The following is a 14326-nucleotide window of genomic DNA, read 5'->3' as shown; positions in this document are numbered from 1 at the left end:
TGCCAAAAGCAAAATGGCAGGGGTGCACGGTTGTTTGGTGGTCAGCACTGCGGCCTCACAGCAAGAAGGTTACTGGTTTGAGCCTTGGGTGGGGAGGGGTTTCTGTGTGGAAATTACATGTTCTCTCTGAGTATGCTTGGGTTCTGTCCAGGTACGCTGGCTTCCTACCACCATCCAAAGACAAGCTAGGTAAACAGCTGTCTCTTGTAAATGAGACTGTGTGTCTCAATGGGACTTTAAATTAAGATAAAAAAAAAAAAAAATAGAAAAATGGCTCAAATAACAAATTAATATCTCAATAAGTTAAACAAAAATACAAAAAAAAAATTTTTGCCATTAAAAAAAACAATAAAATGGATTTTTCTTTGTTATCCTCAGCAAATAAATGGAGACTGTTTCTCCAAGAGATCATGCTATGTCATGGCAACTTAACAACCAGAATAGCACAAAAACTCACTGATTATTCATTCAGAGATGGTATTTTCTATACATAAGTTGTTCCAGACAACAGCCGCTCATTGGATTTTTTTCTCTTTTCCAGTCTCTACAAACGTTAGCTGTGGTTGTGAAATCCCAGTAGATCAGCAGTTTCTGAAATACACAGACCAGACTGTCTTGCACCAACAACCACGCCACGTTCAAAGTGACTTGAATCCTCTTTTTTCATTCTGATGTTGTGTTTGAACTTACAGTAAGTCATCGTGACCATGTCTATATGTCTAAATGCATTGATCTGCTGCCCTGTTATTGGCTGATTAGCTATTTATAATAGCCAGTAATTTCAGAAGTATACCTAATAAAGTGGAAGATGAGTGTTTATTCAATCATTATTATTGATGTATGGTAGTTTAATGTTGCAGCTGATTAATATGCAACTACATTTAAAAGCTCCAAAATGTGCTACATGGTCTCATTTATCTCAAACTGCTTCCTGATCTACTGTAACCAGAACTGTAGCTCATCATGGAAATATTCAGCTTCAATTGCTTCAAAATTGTGCTTAAGAATGGCCCTTAGGGAAGTGTGCTTTCCACCGCTGTGCATGCACAGCACACACGTCACCTGTGCACTACATATGAGTCATAACAGCATGGAAAGTATTTTCATGGGTCACAGTGTCCTTGCTGTCCCACCTCATCCCTGCACTCCCACCCTAGCTCAAGAAACACAGAGATTATCTTTGGTAAATCTATGCTCTGCACTGTGCAAGGCCTCAGCAACACTTAACATATGGCGGTGACTCGGCTGACATTCAGATTTTGTATTCTGCAGTGGTACATTCAAATTAGTGAAGTGTGGGCAACTTAATTAGTATTGATCCTTTTGATTTGATGCCCAAAAAAATCATCTCAGAGTTTTCAAATTAGCTAACTGCTCCAAAATCACAACCAAAACAAAATAAAATGAACAAATCTGCAGCTGTTCCTGTGCTGAAAGAAACTTGCCCTAGCATGTACAGAAAACAGAGAAAATAAAACAACATATGTACAATACGTCCATATCCATTGCTCTGTTTGCATGCACATTACATGCCATGGTGCAGATATCCTTCATTTATCCTTTCCTCCTGCCCACCATCAGCAAGACTGTGAGTTGCATGGATAATATTTGTAATTACATGGCTTAGCTGTGTGTGCTTCTAAATGTAAGATGGGGAAGTTTTGATAGAGAAGTGATTTGGAAAAATGACCAGAAAAGATGTGAATAAAAAAATATAAGAGACAAGCTAAAAAGAAAAAGAGAAGAAGAAAAAACAAAACAAAACAAAACAAAACAAAACAAAAAAAAAAAAAAAAAAACAAGCCAGTGTGTTTGTACTGTTAAGATTACTCTTATCTTGGGTTTAGCTGTTATGCTGTCTGCTCTAAAGGTGCCCTGTGTGAATAGGCAGATAAATCAGTGGTATGCATCCATTCTATGAAGCTGACAAAAGATCATCTCTCTATCCAGGCCACAAGCCCATTCAAACATACATTTTTATATGACATTTTGTACAAAGCTCATTGAAGCTGAAGTAGAAACACATTTCTGTCCCAAAATCTCTCATTTCTTATATTCTCTTGTTTGCTTTATCTTTTAAGTCAATGTGAGCCCACCATCTCATTTTCTGGAAGCAAAGATGGAAAAATGCTTCCTTCTTAGTAGTGTTTTATTATTACAAGCATTAATGTCTTTTACTGAAATAACAGGAGACATTGCTGTTGTGTTGTTTTTTTCTGTTACATAAATCTGCCCCAGAGATTATCTGACTTGATGTATTGCAAAGAGACAGGACTCCCTGATCTGTACATATCACTAACATCATAAGTGACTTCATTCATCAGACTGTTTCTAATAATAAGTGTGTTTATATTATGAAATTAACGAGGATTCCCTTAACTGTCACAGATTGTTGTTTAATAACTGAGAGAAGTCCAAGGAAAAATAACCTCCTGTGAAAGACGTCAGTCTGGCTTTTAACCAAGTCTTACCAATGAGAAGTAACAGCTCATCGAGCTGTGAGAAACTCATATTCTGAATGCCAAATGGATGCTTCAAGATCTCCTTAAAGTACTTACATTATCGACATCTGTACTGTCAATGTAGTTAGCTAGCTGTTAGCTGTTAATTCACCAAATTGGAGAGATGCAGGTGGCTGTCTAACCAGTGAGAAAGCTGGTTACATTCGAGGAGCAGCTGTGATTGATTTAACTTGGTTTTCATTGCCACAAAGTATCACCAACACTTTATATAACCAAATTAATGATTGTGTCATTTACTTCTTTTAGAAATAGAAATTCAAAATACATTTACAAATCATAGCAGAATCAATATTTCAATATGCAATTTCTCTTACAAAACTTTGTAATTTTATGTCTTTAGTTATGAACTAATTATTGAATTTGAATTTATATTTAGCAATCTATATTTTTATTTAAAAAATAATTACTCATTATCAAAATGCTGTATTGCCATTTCAAAGACCCTCCTGGTCTTCCGTACCTTTGGTTTTCAGTTTAGTATGGGGCACCATCAGCAGGCCCTGGTCATAGGATATCAGGGACCTGCCCTCTGACATAATCCGGTGCCTGTCCACGAAGAGATCTCCAAGTCAGTAAAAGAGTCTTAATTTGCACTTTGAATAAACTGGAAGCCAGTGCAGTTGCATCAAGATTGGAGTCACATGAAAACCTGGAGGATTTTGTCAGAACCCTAGCAGCAGCATTTTGAACAACTTGCAATGGTGCATTGCAATAATCCAATTATGATTAAACAATAGCATGGATAATGATTTCCACTTCATGACATGACACAATAGAGCTTAGTTTGGCACATTTTTCTTAGATGATAAAAAAAAAACAAGACTTGACATGTGCTTCCAAAGTAAAGTAGAAGGTTATGCCAAGGTTCTTAACAAAGAATTTTTCCAAAGAACCAAGAGGTCCAATTGTCTCCTTAATCCCAGACATGCACTTTTCTCATGCTAAGGTAATTCTTTCAGTTTTGTCTTGATTTAATTGTCTGCCATCCACCATTTAACAAAATCTGTACACTTTAACAAACAGTGCAGTTCAGATATTTCATTTGGGTGAAACAAGATGTAAAGCTGAATATCATCTGCATAGCAGTGATACGAGATGTCTTTAAATTTTGACAGAATGTACCCAAGGGGGGTAGGGGAAGATCTGTATTTAGAAGTAGCTACAAAAAAACAATCTGTCAGATAGCTACGAAGAGAACCAGTCCAAGGCAGATCCTAATGGACCAACCCAGCATTTTAGCCTATCAAGCAGAATGTGATTGTTAAAGTAAGCAGTGTTGACATCTTAAAGTTCCTCTTTAAGTTTTGCCTGCTCTGCAGACAACAGGATGTGGCTACAACTGCTCTTCATGATAAAGGTTATGAAATGATGAATGCTGTGTTTTTCCATTCTGACTGACTTGCTTTACTGGTTCATGTGATTTGCATAATCTGCTCAATAAAAAGGCTGTGCTGGGGCTAGAGCTTTGGAGTTGACACCAGATACTCTCTGAGTGGAGTGGGAACCATAAACAGATGTTGAGGAAGAGATATTATTTATTATGTTTCTAATCTGATCAACAAAAAAGGAAAGAAAACATTGTCAGTCCTCATTTGAAGATATGGAAGCAGCAGTGTAGCATGAGTAATGATGTTATTAATGATGTGGAATAACAACTTTGTGTTACCTCTGCTCTTTGAAACCAGGTTAGAAAAATATGTAGCTTTTGCTTTCTTAACTGAGTTAACAAAGGCCCACTCTGAAACTTTTTGGCCATAATTCCAGGCTTGTTTAATGGCACTGTGACATCTATTATGTACATTTCTGAAGCCATCGCTGCCCAACAGCGTCCAACGGCTGGGAAACCGCACTATGCAACGTTTTCGTCTGGGAGGCTGCGTGACATTGCAGCTGAGTTTTGCTTTGCACACACATCACATGCTAGCTAACAGATGTAAACAAATTGGCCATTTTCAATTCCCACCGTGGCTGATTTAACAAAGAAAAGTTAGAAGATATTATCAGAAGAAGGGAGGAAACAAAATAGAGCCAGAGACACAGGAAGAGATAAGACAAGAGTCAACATAAGACTGCTTTTTATTGTCTAGAGAAAGCTCCCAGTTCAGGTAGGATGCAAGATGGATGCCAAATTAACCTTCAATAGGGTGCACGTCACTGAAAAAAGGGCAAAAGTTAAGTAGTGCATCTTTAAAGGACAACAAAAAAATCCTTTAAGTGTAATTTGTGTGCTTGTAAATTAGTTTTCTTCCACATACATTCATTTTTTTCTGCAGGAATGCTTTAAACAAAGTATATCATCTGTCAGAAATAACTTCTTGTAGAGGTTGCATTTTCAATTTGAGATCAGGTTTATAGAATGAATTTTCACTCCTACACACAGAGCACGATTCCTGTGTGTTTTCTATTACAGACCGTTTTGAATGTCCTATACAACATTTTGATGGGATCAACTCTGAGCTTTGATTTGGCCAATTGTTAAGTATAATTATTTTACCCATCATCTGAGCAGCTTGTTAAATTAAATGTTATAGGATCAACGTCAAGTTCAAATTCCAAATTTTATACTCCTTTCTGAGCTTGTTAAATTGATGAAAATGAACTCAGGGGCAACAAGTGGCTCATTCTTTGAGGCTATTTCGTTTGATGATGCCACATATTTTAACAGCAAAGTAAACAGACACACATACATCAGGATTCTATTGTAAACCCCCATTAAAAAAGAGGATTAAGTGTCACCACATCAAGAACTACTGACTCTCAGTGACACAAAAAGAGTAATATTTTTAATCACTGATTAGAACACCATGTCAACCAAACTGAAAACAGCTAAATTCCTGACATACACACATCAACTCAATACAATATGCAGTTAAGAAGCAGGAAGAAACTGAGATAAAAGGTAGTAAGCAGAAACACTTGGTTAATTATTTTCTTTGATTACGTTTACTAAACAAATGCAATTGTAGGTTAAATTCAGTTGCACTTTATCACATTACAGTCAGCTCTTTATTTATGCTAAGAAATATGGACTGTATTGCTATATGTACACATTTGCTGCAGCATTGAGTGGCTTGGTTGTGCATGCACTATGCCTACCAAAGGAGCACAAAGAAAACCTGAAACCGCAAAAACCACCAGAATCAACCTCATCCTCAGACACTAATCTGCTTTTAAAGGTCTGATAGGTGTCTGCACAGCACTGTTCATTTACAGCATTTAATTCTGCAAATCTAGAGTAACTGTGGTCCTGCTGCAGTGACAAGTGCTGCTCTGTGACAGCTACTCTCAAGCTCCAATACTCTCCACCTCTAAATTCAACAAGGCTTTAAAGCTCCTTTCAAAAAAAAGCCTCTCATCTGAGCTAATGGATCATGGGAATGAAAATCAGCCACAGAGAAGCAGAGATAATGGTTTGCTGAAAGACCTGACCTAAAGGTTCACTCTGTCTTCTCCAAGCTCTGTTATCTGACTTGCTTTCTGCTGTCCTCTTGTTTTCCTCCACACCTCTTGCTTCTCTCTCATATGTTATATCTTTGTTCTCATTATTGCCATCTTGGCTTCACTTGTTCCTGTCGCTTGCCAGTTTGCTTATTTTACATTTTTACTCTTGTACATGCCATAAAAAAATAGTCCTGCACACCTGGTTTAATCTTATCAAAGAAGTAAATACATAGTAACTTTATTAAAAAGTGGATGAAGATGTTGTTAGGCTCTTCTAGAGATATATTACATACTAAAATAAAATAAGGTGATGTTGCTTATTAGTTTTAAGGTGAAATGATTAGTCAATGAATTTATTTGTAAAGATGAAAAATAATTAACCCTTTATGCGTCTCATCGTGTCCATGGGCCTGCACTACTTCTGATGTTAGATTCATAAAACAGCATGTGTGTTTCTCTTATAGAGTTTCTCAAAAGTATATAACTAAAATGTATATTTTGGTTTGGTATTGGAATCTCATGCATAGATGTTCTGAGTATAAAAAGTTCCCGAACCTCATTGAATGGATGGCCAGTACTGACTTGCAGAAGGATTTGCATGTGATATGCCTACCAAAGGAGCACTAGGAATACCAGAAACTGGCAAAAATGCCAATGCTCCAGCATGACAGCTAATTTGGTTACATCAGTTACTATATGACATGCTGGATCTGTGAATTAACATTTGTTAAGTGATGATCTATCAAGTCTGAAGTAATCACAGAGTAACTTTTACATTAATTCATCATGGGCAAAAGAAACTCATGAAATATCCTGCATTAATTTTTACATGAAATCATGAGTCATGCATTACTGTAATAAGGGATTACTTAGATATATGATTTTTACACTTATTATGAAGTCTCAGCTCTTAACCATTCACAAGTGACAGTAAAATAAAAATTCAGCTAGTAAAATGCTTTATGTCAAATGGGTCTTATAGTGACTTTCACAAGTTCACAGACTGGCCCAATCTGCTATCCCTCCTTCTATGTATTTATTCAAAACAGTAGTTAAAAAGTAGAAACACTGACATGAAGATGCAATGAAATATCATATGAATATACATTTAATGCCAAAGAAGAACTTACGATGCATGCATCTTTAGGTAATGATGATGTAGCGACTTTGCAACAAATGAGCTGTATCTCCATCTGTGCAAAGAGAAATCACTAAGAAAACACAGGATTTGAACAATGTACAATTCGGTCAATATAAAGATAAATGTATCTCACTAACTGTGGTATAGCTGTGGTGGCTTTTTATGAGAGAAAACAACTGTTACTATAACCAGCAACAATTGCCCTTTTACATCCAAATGAGCTGGTGAGCTCAATAACAGCAGTAAGAAAACACTGTTGCTGGATGAACTGTAATCATTCATGAAGCCATATTTATGAGGTGATCCAGCAAAATGTCCTCTATGGTGGGGGACAGTTTCTGAAACTTTGTATTAGGGCAATCTCTCAGTTTCTTGACAAACCTTTGGTTTCTATTTGTATTTGCAGGAAAAAATATGTGGGATAAGATCTCACATCAAGTTTGACACTTTCAGTTCAGCTCATCATCAAAGGAAACCATGCAGATGCTGCACAAAGCACTGGACTGTGCAAAATCGTTACTATGCAGGACAACTCACACTTCAGTTTTCCCAGCATATTAACTACAAAACACATCAAAGGAGAAGCAGAGGATGTTCCTGGGGGCAATTCTGGCATTTTGCTTGCCTATAAAGTCTAAAGCAAATCTTTTCTTTCTTAATTATGTTGGGACATTGACACGTAAGCACATACAGACAAACTCAAACCAACATAACTAAGCAAATGACAAGTGATAAATACAGCAAAAAGAGTTAAAATAGAAACCTGACATCCAAAACAGCCTACTTTGTATCTTTCCAAATAGGCCACCCTCAGTCTGCACATTTGTTCTGCTGACTTTACAAGAAGTCCTATTTCACATGTATGACTCACATCTGTTTTTGAGAGTGAACAGTCTGACAAAATATAGAAAAAGGCCGACAGCTGCCATGATAAAGCACTGCATGCACACAAGGTTTGCAAACAGAGTAAGAGTAATTATAACTGACCTCACTGTACTCATAGTTAATTGGTGTGCAGACTCCAGAAGAACTGCAGTTTCAGGACGGAAAAGAGGGAGGGAGGAAAAAAAAATACTAAATGTACAATGCACAGAGCTGCAAAGATATAAAGAACAAGTGAAATGAGGTGAGATGCACACAGGAGAGAAATAAGGTAGAGATAAGTATGCATGGTATATCTTGCTGTGCTCAGCCCAGTGAAGTAAAACGTTCTCTTAAACCTGCATGACATGAAAAGAAATAGCTCTTAAAGATAGATGCAAGTCCATCTAGAGCAGGATGGACGCGTGTGCACTTTATGCACTTAAATTAGTTTGGCTGCCATTGACATTTTAAGACCTCTAAAGTGTCCGGGAGGTTGGCCACATTATTAAACATTCACCGTTTTACCTGAGCTTCCTGGAAGGTGTGCCAGCTCTTACTCTTTCACTGGAGAATAATTCTGTGCAACAGCCTGAATTTTTTTTTACATGTTTACAGTCTATTCAGAGCCATCTGACCTCAGCCCAATAGACTTTATGAAAACTGATGCAAAACTGGCATCTATATCTGATATGATTTCTGATAGATGCCAGTTTTGGGCTGAGGTAAAATGGGTCTGGATAAACTCTCTACATATCTAAATGAAAATGAAAAAGAAGGGGGCAAAAAGAACCAAGATGTGTTTGTTAAAACAGAAAGATAGATTGATGCAATGGAGCAGAGAAAGCTTCTCTGAATACAGTGTCATGTTTGTTCTCTGACCAATCTAGCAGCAGGATGGGTGACAACAAGCTACAGCTGGCGCACAGTCGATTTTTATTTCATATTGCGTTTATTGCATGAGACTTGACATGAACTATGTACTGTATTGCTAAATGTTTCAAGGGGGGAAAAAACACCATAGAAAAAAAAAATGGACCAAAGAATTTTTCTTTACATTTGCACACGCTCATACTGACATGCCATTTATCCTTATCATACTGATGATTTGTACCTGTATTAAAACATCAGCCAACAGTCTGTGGATGTCACCGGGCCACCTGTCTTCCACAGGGCTAGTCAGTGAAGGCAGCGTGAGCTTAACAGCCGGCTAAAAGTAATAAAGTTTGACAGTGCTAATCAGCCAGGCTTGCTCATTAAGCATCTCCGTGCCAGATTGCCGTGGCCAGGGTCTCTCCTCTTGGCTTTCTCTTTCATCTCTTAGCAGCAGAAGCACAAAGCCCAGTGGTCTCCTCATTAGACAGGCTTATTGCGTTAATTCAGACCAACATAACACACTCAGCTGGAGCTGTTCCAAATAATTTGTATTTGCTGCGAACAGGATGCTGACTGCTTTGACCACTGGTACAGCTGAGAGGACTGATGTTTGGCAACGTCTGGGCTCTTCAGATCATCGAGGCATCCACTTACAACAGATGACATTCGTCCGCAGTCACACTGACTGCCAAAATGTTGCCAGCAGCTAAACCATTGACTTCTATAAATTTCAAACATCAGCTTAGACACACACACACACACACACACACACACACACAGATATATATATATATATATATAGATATATATATATATATATATATAGATAGATAGATAGATAGATAGATAGATAGATAGATAGATAGACTGAAGATTATATAGTAATCTCCTGGTAACGATAGTTCAGATTGGTTTCCACTACATACATATGATGTGTTATATAAGCAACTTAAATTGTGAAGTGAGTAATGAGTCTAAAATCTTTTATTAATAGTTTGAACATACTTTTAACAGAAATTTGACAGGATATGCAATATACTTGCATATTATTTTCTAATCATTCTCTAGATTGGATTAGATTAGATTAGATTCAACTTTATTGTCATCACACATGCACAGGTACATGACAACAAAATGCAGTTTAACATCTAACAGCAAGTGCAGATATAATAAATTAAGTATGTACATGGTATGTTATGTGAATATTTACAGTGATTTACAGAGGCAGCAAAAGCAGCAAGTGCAGATTGCTCTAGATCTTTAGTTTGGTTATAACTGGAAATAAACCAAGCTTATTCCCAGAGGCTTTGTACATCTGCACATTTACACATGTATAAAGAAACCCAACAGCACTTTGGGTTGCATTATGTATAACATGTGTAACGTAAATTTGCCTTGCCTTGCCATGTTGTAATCAGTTAAAGACTTGCAGCCACACACATAGTTTCACTAATGATCGGACAAATTCCTTCTCTGTCAAACTGAACCTGCAATTCCAACAAAATCTGATGGAGGTTGGTTAGTTTTTGAATGCAAAAATAAAAATACGCTCATTGCTTTCCTTAGTTGTGACATAATGCAGGTTAATAAATTTTTTTTTTTTTAATTGATGAATTGAAAAGAGTAAAAGTGAATTGAAGAGCCTGTAGATGCAGGTTTACAACATTTCAGCACCACGGACAGCACTGTTCTTATAGTTTTATTGTGAACATGAGCAGGATTCTGTTTTATTTGCTGTATCACAAATTTAGTATTAGTAACAGATGAGTTCCAAGGCTCCAATAAGTCAAACATGTGTGCATGACAATTAAACAATTGAATTAAGTTTGTTTTATAATGTAAGATGCATGTTGGCATTAATTATTCCCCAAGCTGAAAGTTTTCATGTTACAATGACAGTAGTTGGCCTATTCTAGCAACTCTCAACAATTTGTATACTAACCAAATTTAGACCTATCCATTTTTTAAGTTTATAGGTCAACAGAAAAGAAAAAAAAATAAGTTGTAACCCCATAAAAGATAATCTGATAAGGCCTTGTGCTGAGCCCAAAACATCAATTCAACTATTTCTTCTTAGCAGAAAGTTCTTATATTTAGACATGAGCATCCTTTAGCTCTGAGCGAACAGGCACTAAAAACTAGCTGCTGAAAAGGCGCTTAGCCTACCTGATGCTGCTTGCATCCAGCCACAGATCTTATACACGGTGGAGGTGCTGAGGAGGAAGAAGAGACTGAAGCAGCCGATGCAGGTGACCACAAGCATCATGGACATCCCAATGAAAAAGGAGGCGGCCTTGAACGCACCGGAGGGGATGGCGGAGAACTCAGTGAAGCTGCCCTGGCAGGCCAGGTTCCTGGAGTGTCCGTCCCCGATGCAATAGTGAAAAAGGCCGAAGTAGCCGGCCTTCGGCGTGTCCATGCCATCCCCAATCCAATAGGGCTGCGAGAAGATGGTCACGTTAACAATACCGAACAGGATAGTGAAAATGGCCCACAGAAGTCCGATAACACGGGAATTGCGGACGTAATTGGTCTGGTACAATTTCGCAGCTTCTGCAGATGGTAGCATTGATGCGGCAGATCCAGGTATCATCTTATGCAATCCCGAAGATTAAATGAATGATGCGATCCGCTCGTACCCAAAGCGAGGATTGAACATGTATCACATCAACAAGCGGAATCGGGGAATCTAGCCTATGCCTGTGCAGCTGTAACACATCTGTCAGAGGCGATCACCTCATGACGTGGCATCCCAAAAACCAGGCAGTGAATCAAATGATGAGCTTGAACCCTGGAAATGACGGATAACTCTAAAAACTAAATGACCAGCTCTGAGAGAAACAGCCCCTCTGTGACATGCTCCGTCTAGCCGGCAGACGTGCTCATCGCTGCCGCAATTTGGTGTCCTTGGAAAATTCCGACTGAGAAAGAAATGTATTCACATCCACCAGCTACAGTCTACGGCATATGATGCATGGGTATCTTTCACAGCCCAAAAGAAAAAAAGCAACAGCCTTTAACAAGCAGCTTCTATTTGTCTCCAAAATGGGTCGCGTTCAGGAACGCATAACAAGCTTACACTTACGAATAAATGCCGCCTGCCGCAATTACTCATTCAGAAAATACGACAGCCCCCTATCAGGATCGTCAAACGGGAATTTATTCTTTATGACAGCATCGCGGTGCTGCCAGTGATGCTGGTAGTCAGTCACGGGAGGAGGAGAAGGAGGGGCGGGGCGCACAGATGGTGGACGCAGAGGCAGTCCGAGCTCGCGGTGCGCGCGTCCGTCCGTGCAAACAGTTAAACACCTTCTGGGTTTTTTAAACTTCCAGTGAACTGACGAAATATCAGTGCGAAAGATTAAGGGGTTTGCGTGCCATTACATGAACGTTTGCTTATTTCAGCTTTAACATCCCGGGCACGAAGGAACACTCGGCTTTATCTGTGCTGCTGCTCTGATACCAAGAAGTTATATAACACACCACAGAGCTGCGAAGGACGCCCTGATTAGGCTACAGAAAATTGGGCGATTGGCTTGTAAAATATACAGAGGCAAATGGCCATAGGCTAAATTAAACCAGTTAATAAATAGACGGAGCAAATGAGGAAATTTCTGCCTGCATTTTCTGTTGCAATGTTGTTTAACAAAAAAAAATCAGAAGACAAAACATTTATGAAGCAACTATGTGATTTGGTGGCGGAGCGGATACAAACAAAACAAGAAGGTTGCTCATGAGAAACATAGATTTGACCAAGGAAGACTTAATATTCAAAGCAATTCTTGAAAATAGAAACAGCCAAATAAAACAAATGAATAGAAACTGGAAACAGAGTTTGAGACAGATGTGTAGAAACCAGCTGAAGAATCTTGTTTAAAGGCCAAACCAAATGATCATTAACAGCAGAAAACAAGGTGACAGTGCAGAGAAGCAGTCGTGACTGTGGGTGATGTTATACAAGTACTATTCATGATGAATTAGAAATGTGCAAACAGAGAAAGAGATGATGCCCAAACATTTTAGTGCAGGTTCAATGAAATGTAGAAAAAAAATATGTATCTACAGTCATATTGCATATCAAGGTGGAAAGGGACTGAAAGTCATTTGCTCCATAGTAAATGCACAAGTGTGCACAGGATTTTTAGAAACTTGTTTATCTTTAGTCAGTCTTCTTGCCATAAACAAAGACTGCTACAACTTAGGAAAGACATCAACTCAAGACATGACCAGCCAATGAGCTGCAGTGGCATAAGTCATTTTTTTTTTCTTTCACAATTCAATATTTTTGAACATCAAGTGTGGTTAATCTATATTTTTGTTAATCTGGCTTTGTACTAAACAGAATCAGATTGATTTGTCATTATATATAACTATAACTAAATTAAAAACTGTCTGTCTGGTGCAGAAAAGATAACAGATTAGGACGAATACGTGAAAGTACCAATGGACAAATGATGATAAATTATCAACAGGCTTTTCAACTACAAAAAAAAAAAAAAAAAAAAAAAAAAAAAAAAAAAAAACAGATGATAGAAGGCATATCTTGCCTCCAGCTTGACCAGGTATAGCAGTAATGGTAATGGCCAATGGTGGGTAATGAGGAGAGGCCACAGTGTGTTGTGTGTCTCAACATATCAGCATGTGAAGCCAAACAAGTTATAATGGCACTTGGGGACTTCTCATCCTGAACACAAAGAAAAACCTGTTGATTACTTTAGAAATAAACTGCTCAGCTGTCGTATATAGCAAAGTTGTTTTCATTAAAGCAGCATCCATCTCATCAAAAGCTCAACTCACATGAAGTCATTTGCAGTTTCCTGGTTTAATCCTCACACTATAGCAGAGGAACTGATGAGTCCTTCTGCCACGGACATGGTTGTCATTATAATCAGTGAAGTAGCAACCAAGAAACTAAAGACTATTTCGTTGCACATTTCTTCATTTGTTTTTTTTTTTTTTGTAAGCATTGGGTTGCATGTGAAAGTGGGATGGGGCTGGGGTTGGTGGGGTGGTTTTTAACAGGTCCAAAGCAATGAGAGCCCATCGCTCCAGTTCTAGTGACCCTTCACTGGCTTCCTGTGCACTTGTAAATTAATTTAAAATTTTTTTATTTGTTCTTTAATCTCTTAATTCCCATCCTGCTTCTTATTTGTCTGACCTGCTGCAGCCATACGAGCCATCTCGCTCTCACAGGTCAGTGGATCAGACTCTGTTAGTAGTTCCAAGGCATCAAAGGAAACTTAGAGGTGACAGTCGCCATTGAGATATTTAATGGTGCTTCTTTATTATTATTTGCTGCTTTAAGAGTGTCCCTGTGTCTGTTTCTTTTTTATAGATTTGTTTTTAATTTCAGTCAAGGGGTTTAATGTTTTTATTGTTCTATTTTATTCTATCTTATTTTATTGTAAAGCAGCCACGCTGTTGTTTTTAAAGTGCTTTATAAATAAAGATGGTATGGTATGTATGGTATGGTATGGTATGATAA

General features: G+C 38.0%; 1 protein-coding gene across 1 annotated transcript in view; it reads right to left on the bottom strand.

Moving 5' to 3' along the window:
- The window catches only part of LOC121648213 (LHFPL tetraspan subfamily member 3 protein-like), a 29108-nt gene extending 17024 nt beyond the window's left edge, over positions 1 to 12084 (bottom strand). Inside the window, exon 1 of the mRNA XM_041998217.1 lies at positions 11008 to 12084. Coding sequence (XP_041854151.1) covers positions 11008 to 11434 — 427 coding nt within the window. The 5' untranslated portion in view covers positions 11435 to 12084. The remainder of the gene's footprint in view (positions 1 to 11007) is intronic.
- Positions 12085 to 14326: the final 2242 nt, after the last annotated feature.

This window comes from Melanotaenia boesemani, chromosome 10 (assembly GCF_017639745.1).
Source record: "Melanotaenia boesemani isolate fMelBoe1 chromosome 10, fMelBoe1.pri, whole genome shotgun sequence".
Taxonomy (NCBI): Eukaryota; Metazoa; Chordata; class Actinopteri; order Atheriniformes; family Melanotaeniidae; genus Melanotaenia; species Melanotaenia boesemani.
This window is presented reverse-complemented; position numbering and strand designations above follow the sequence as displayed.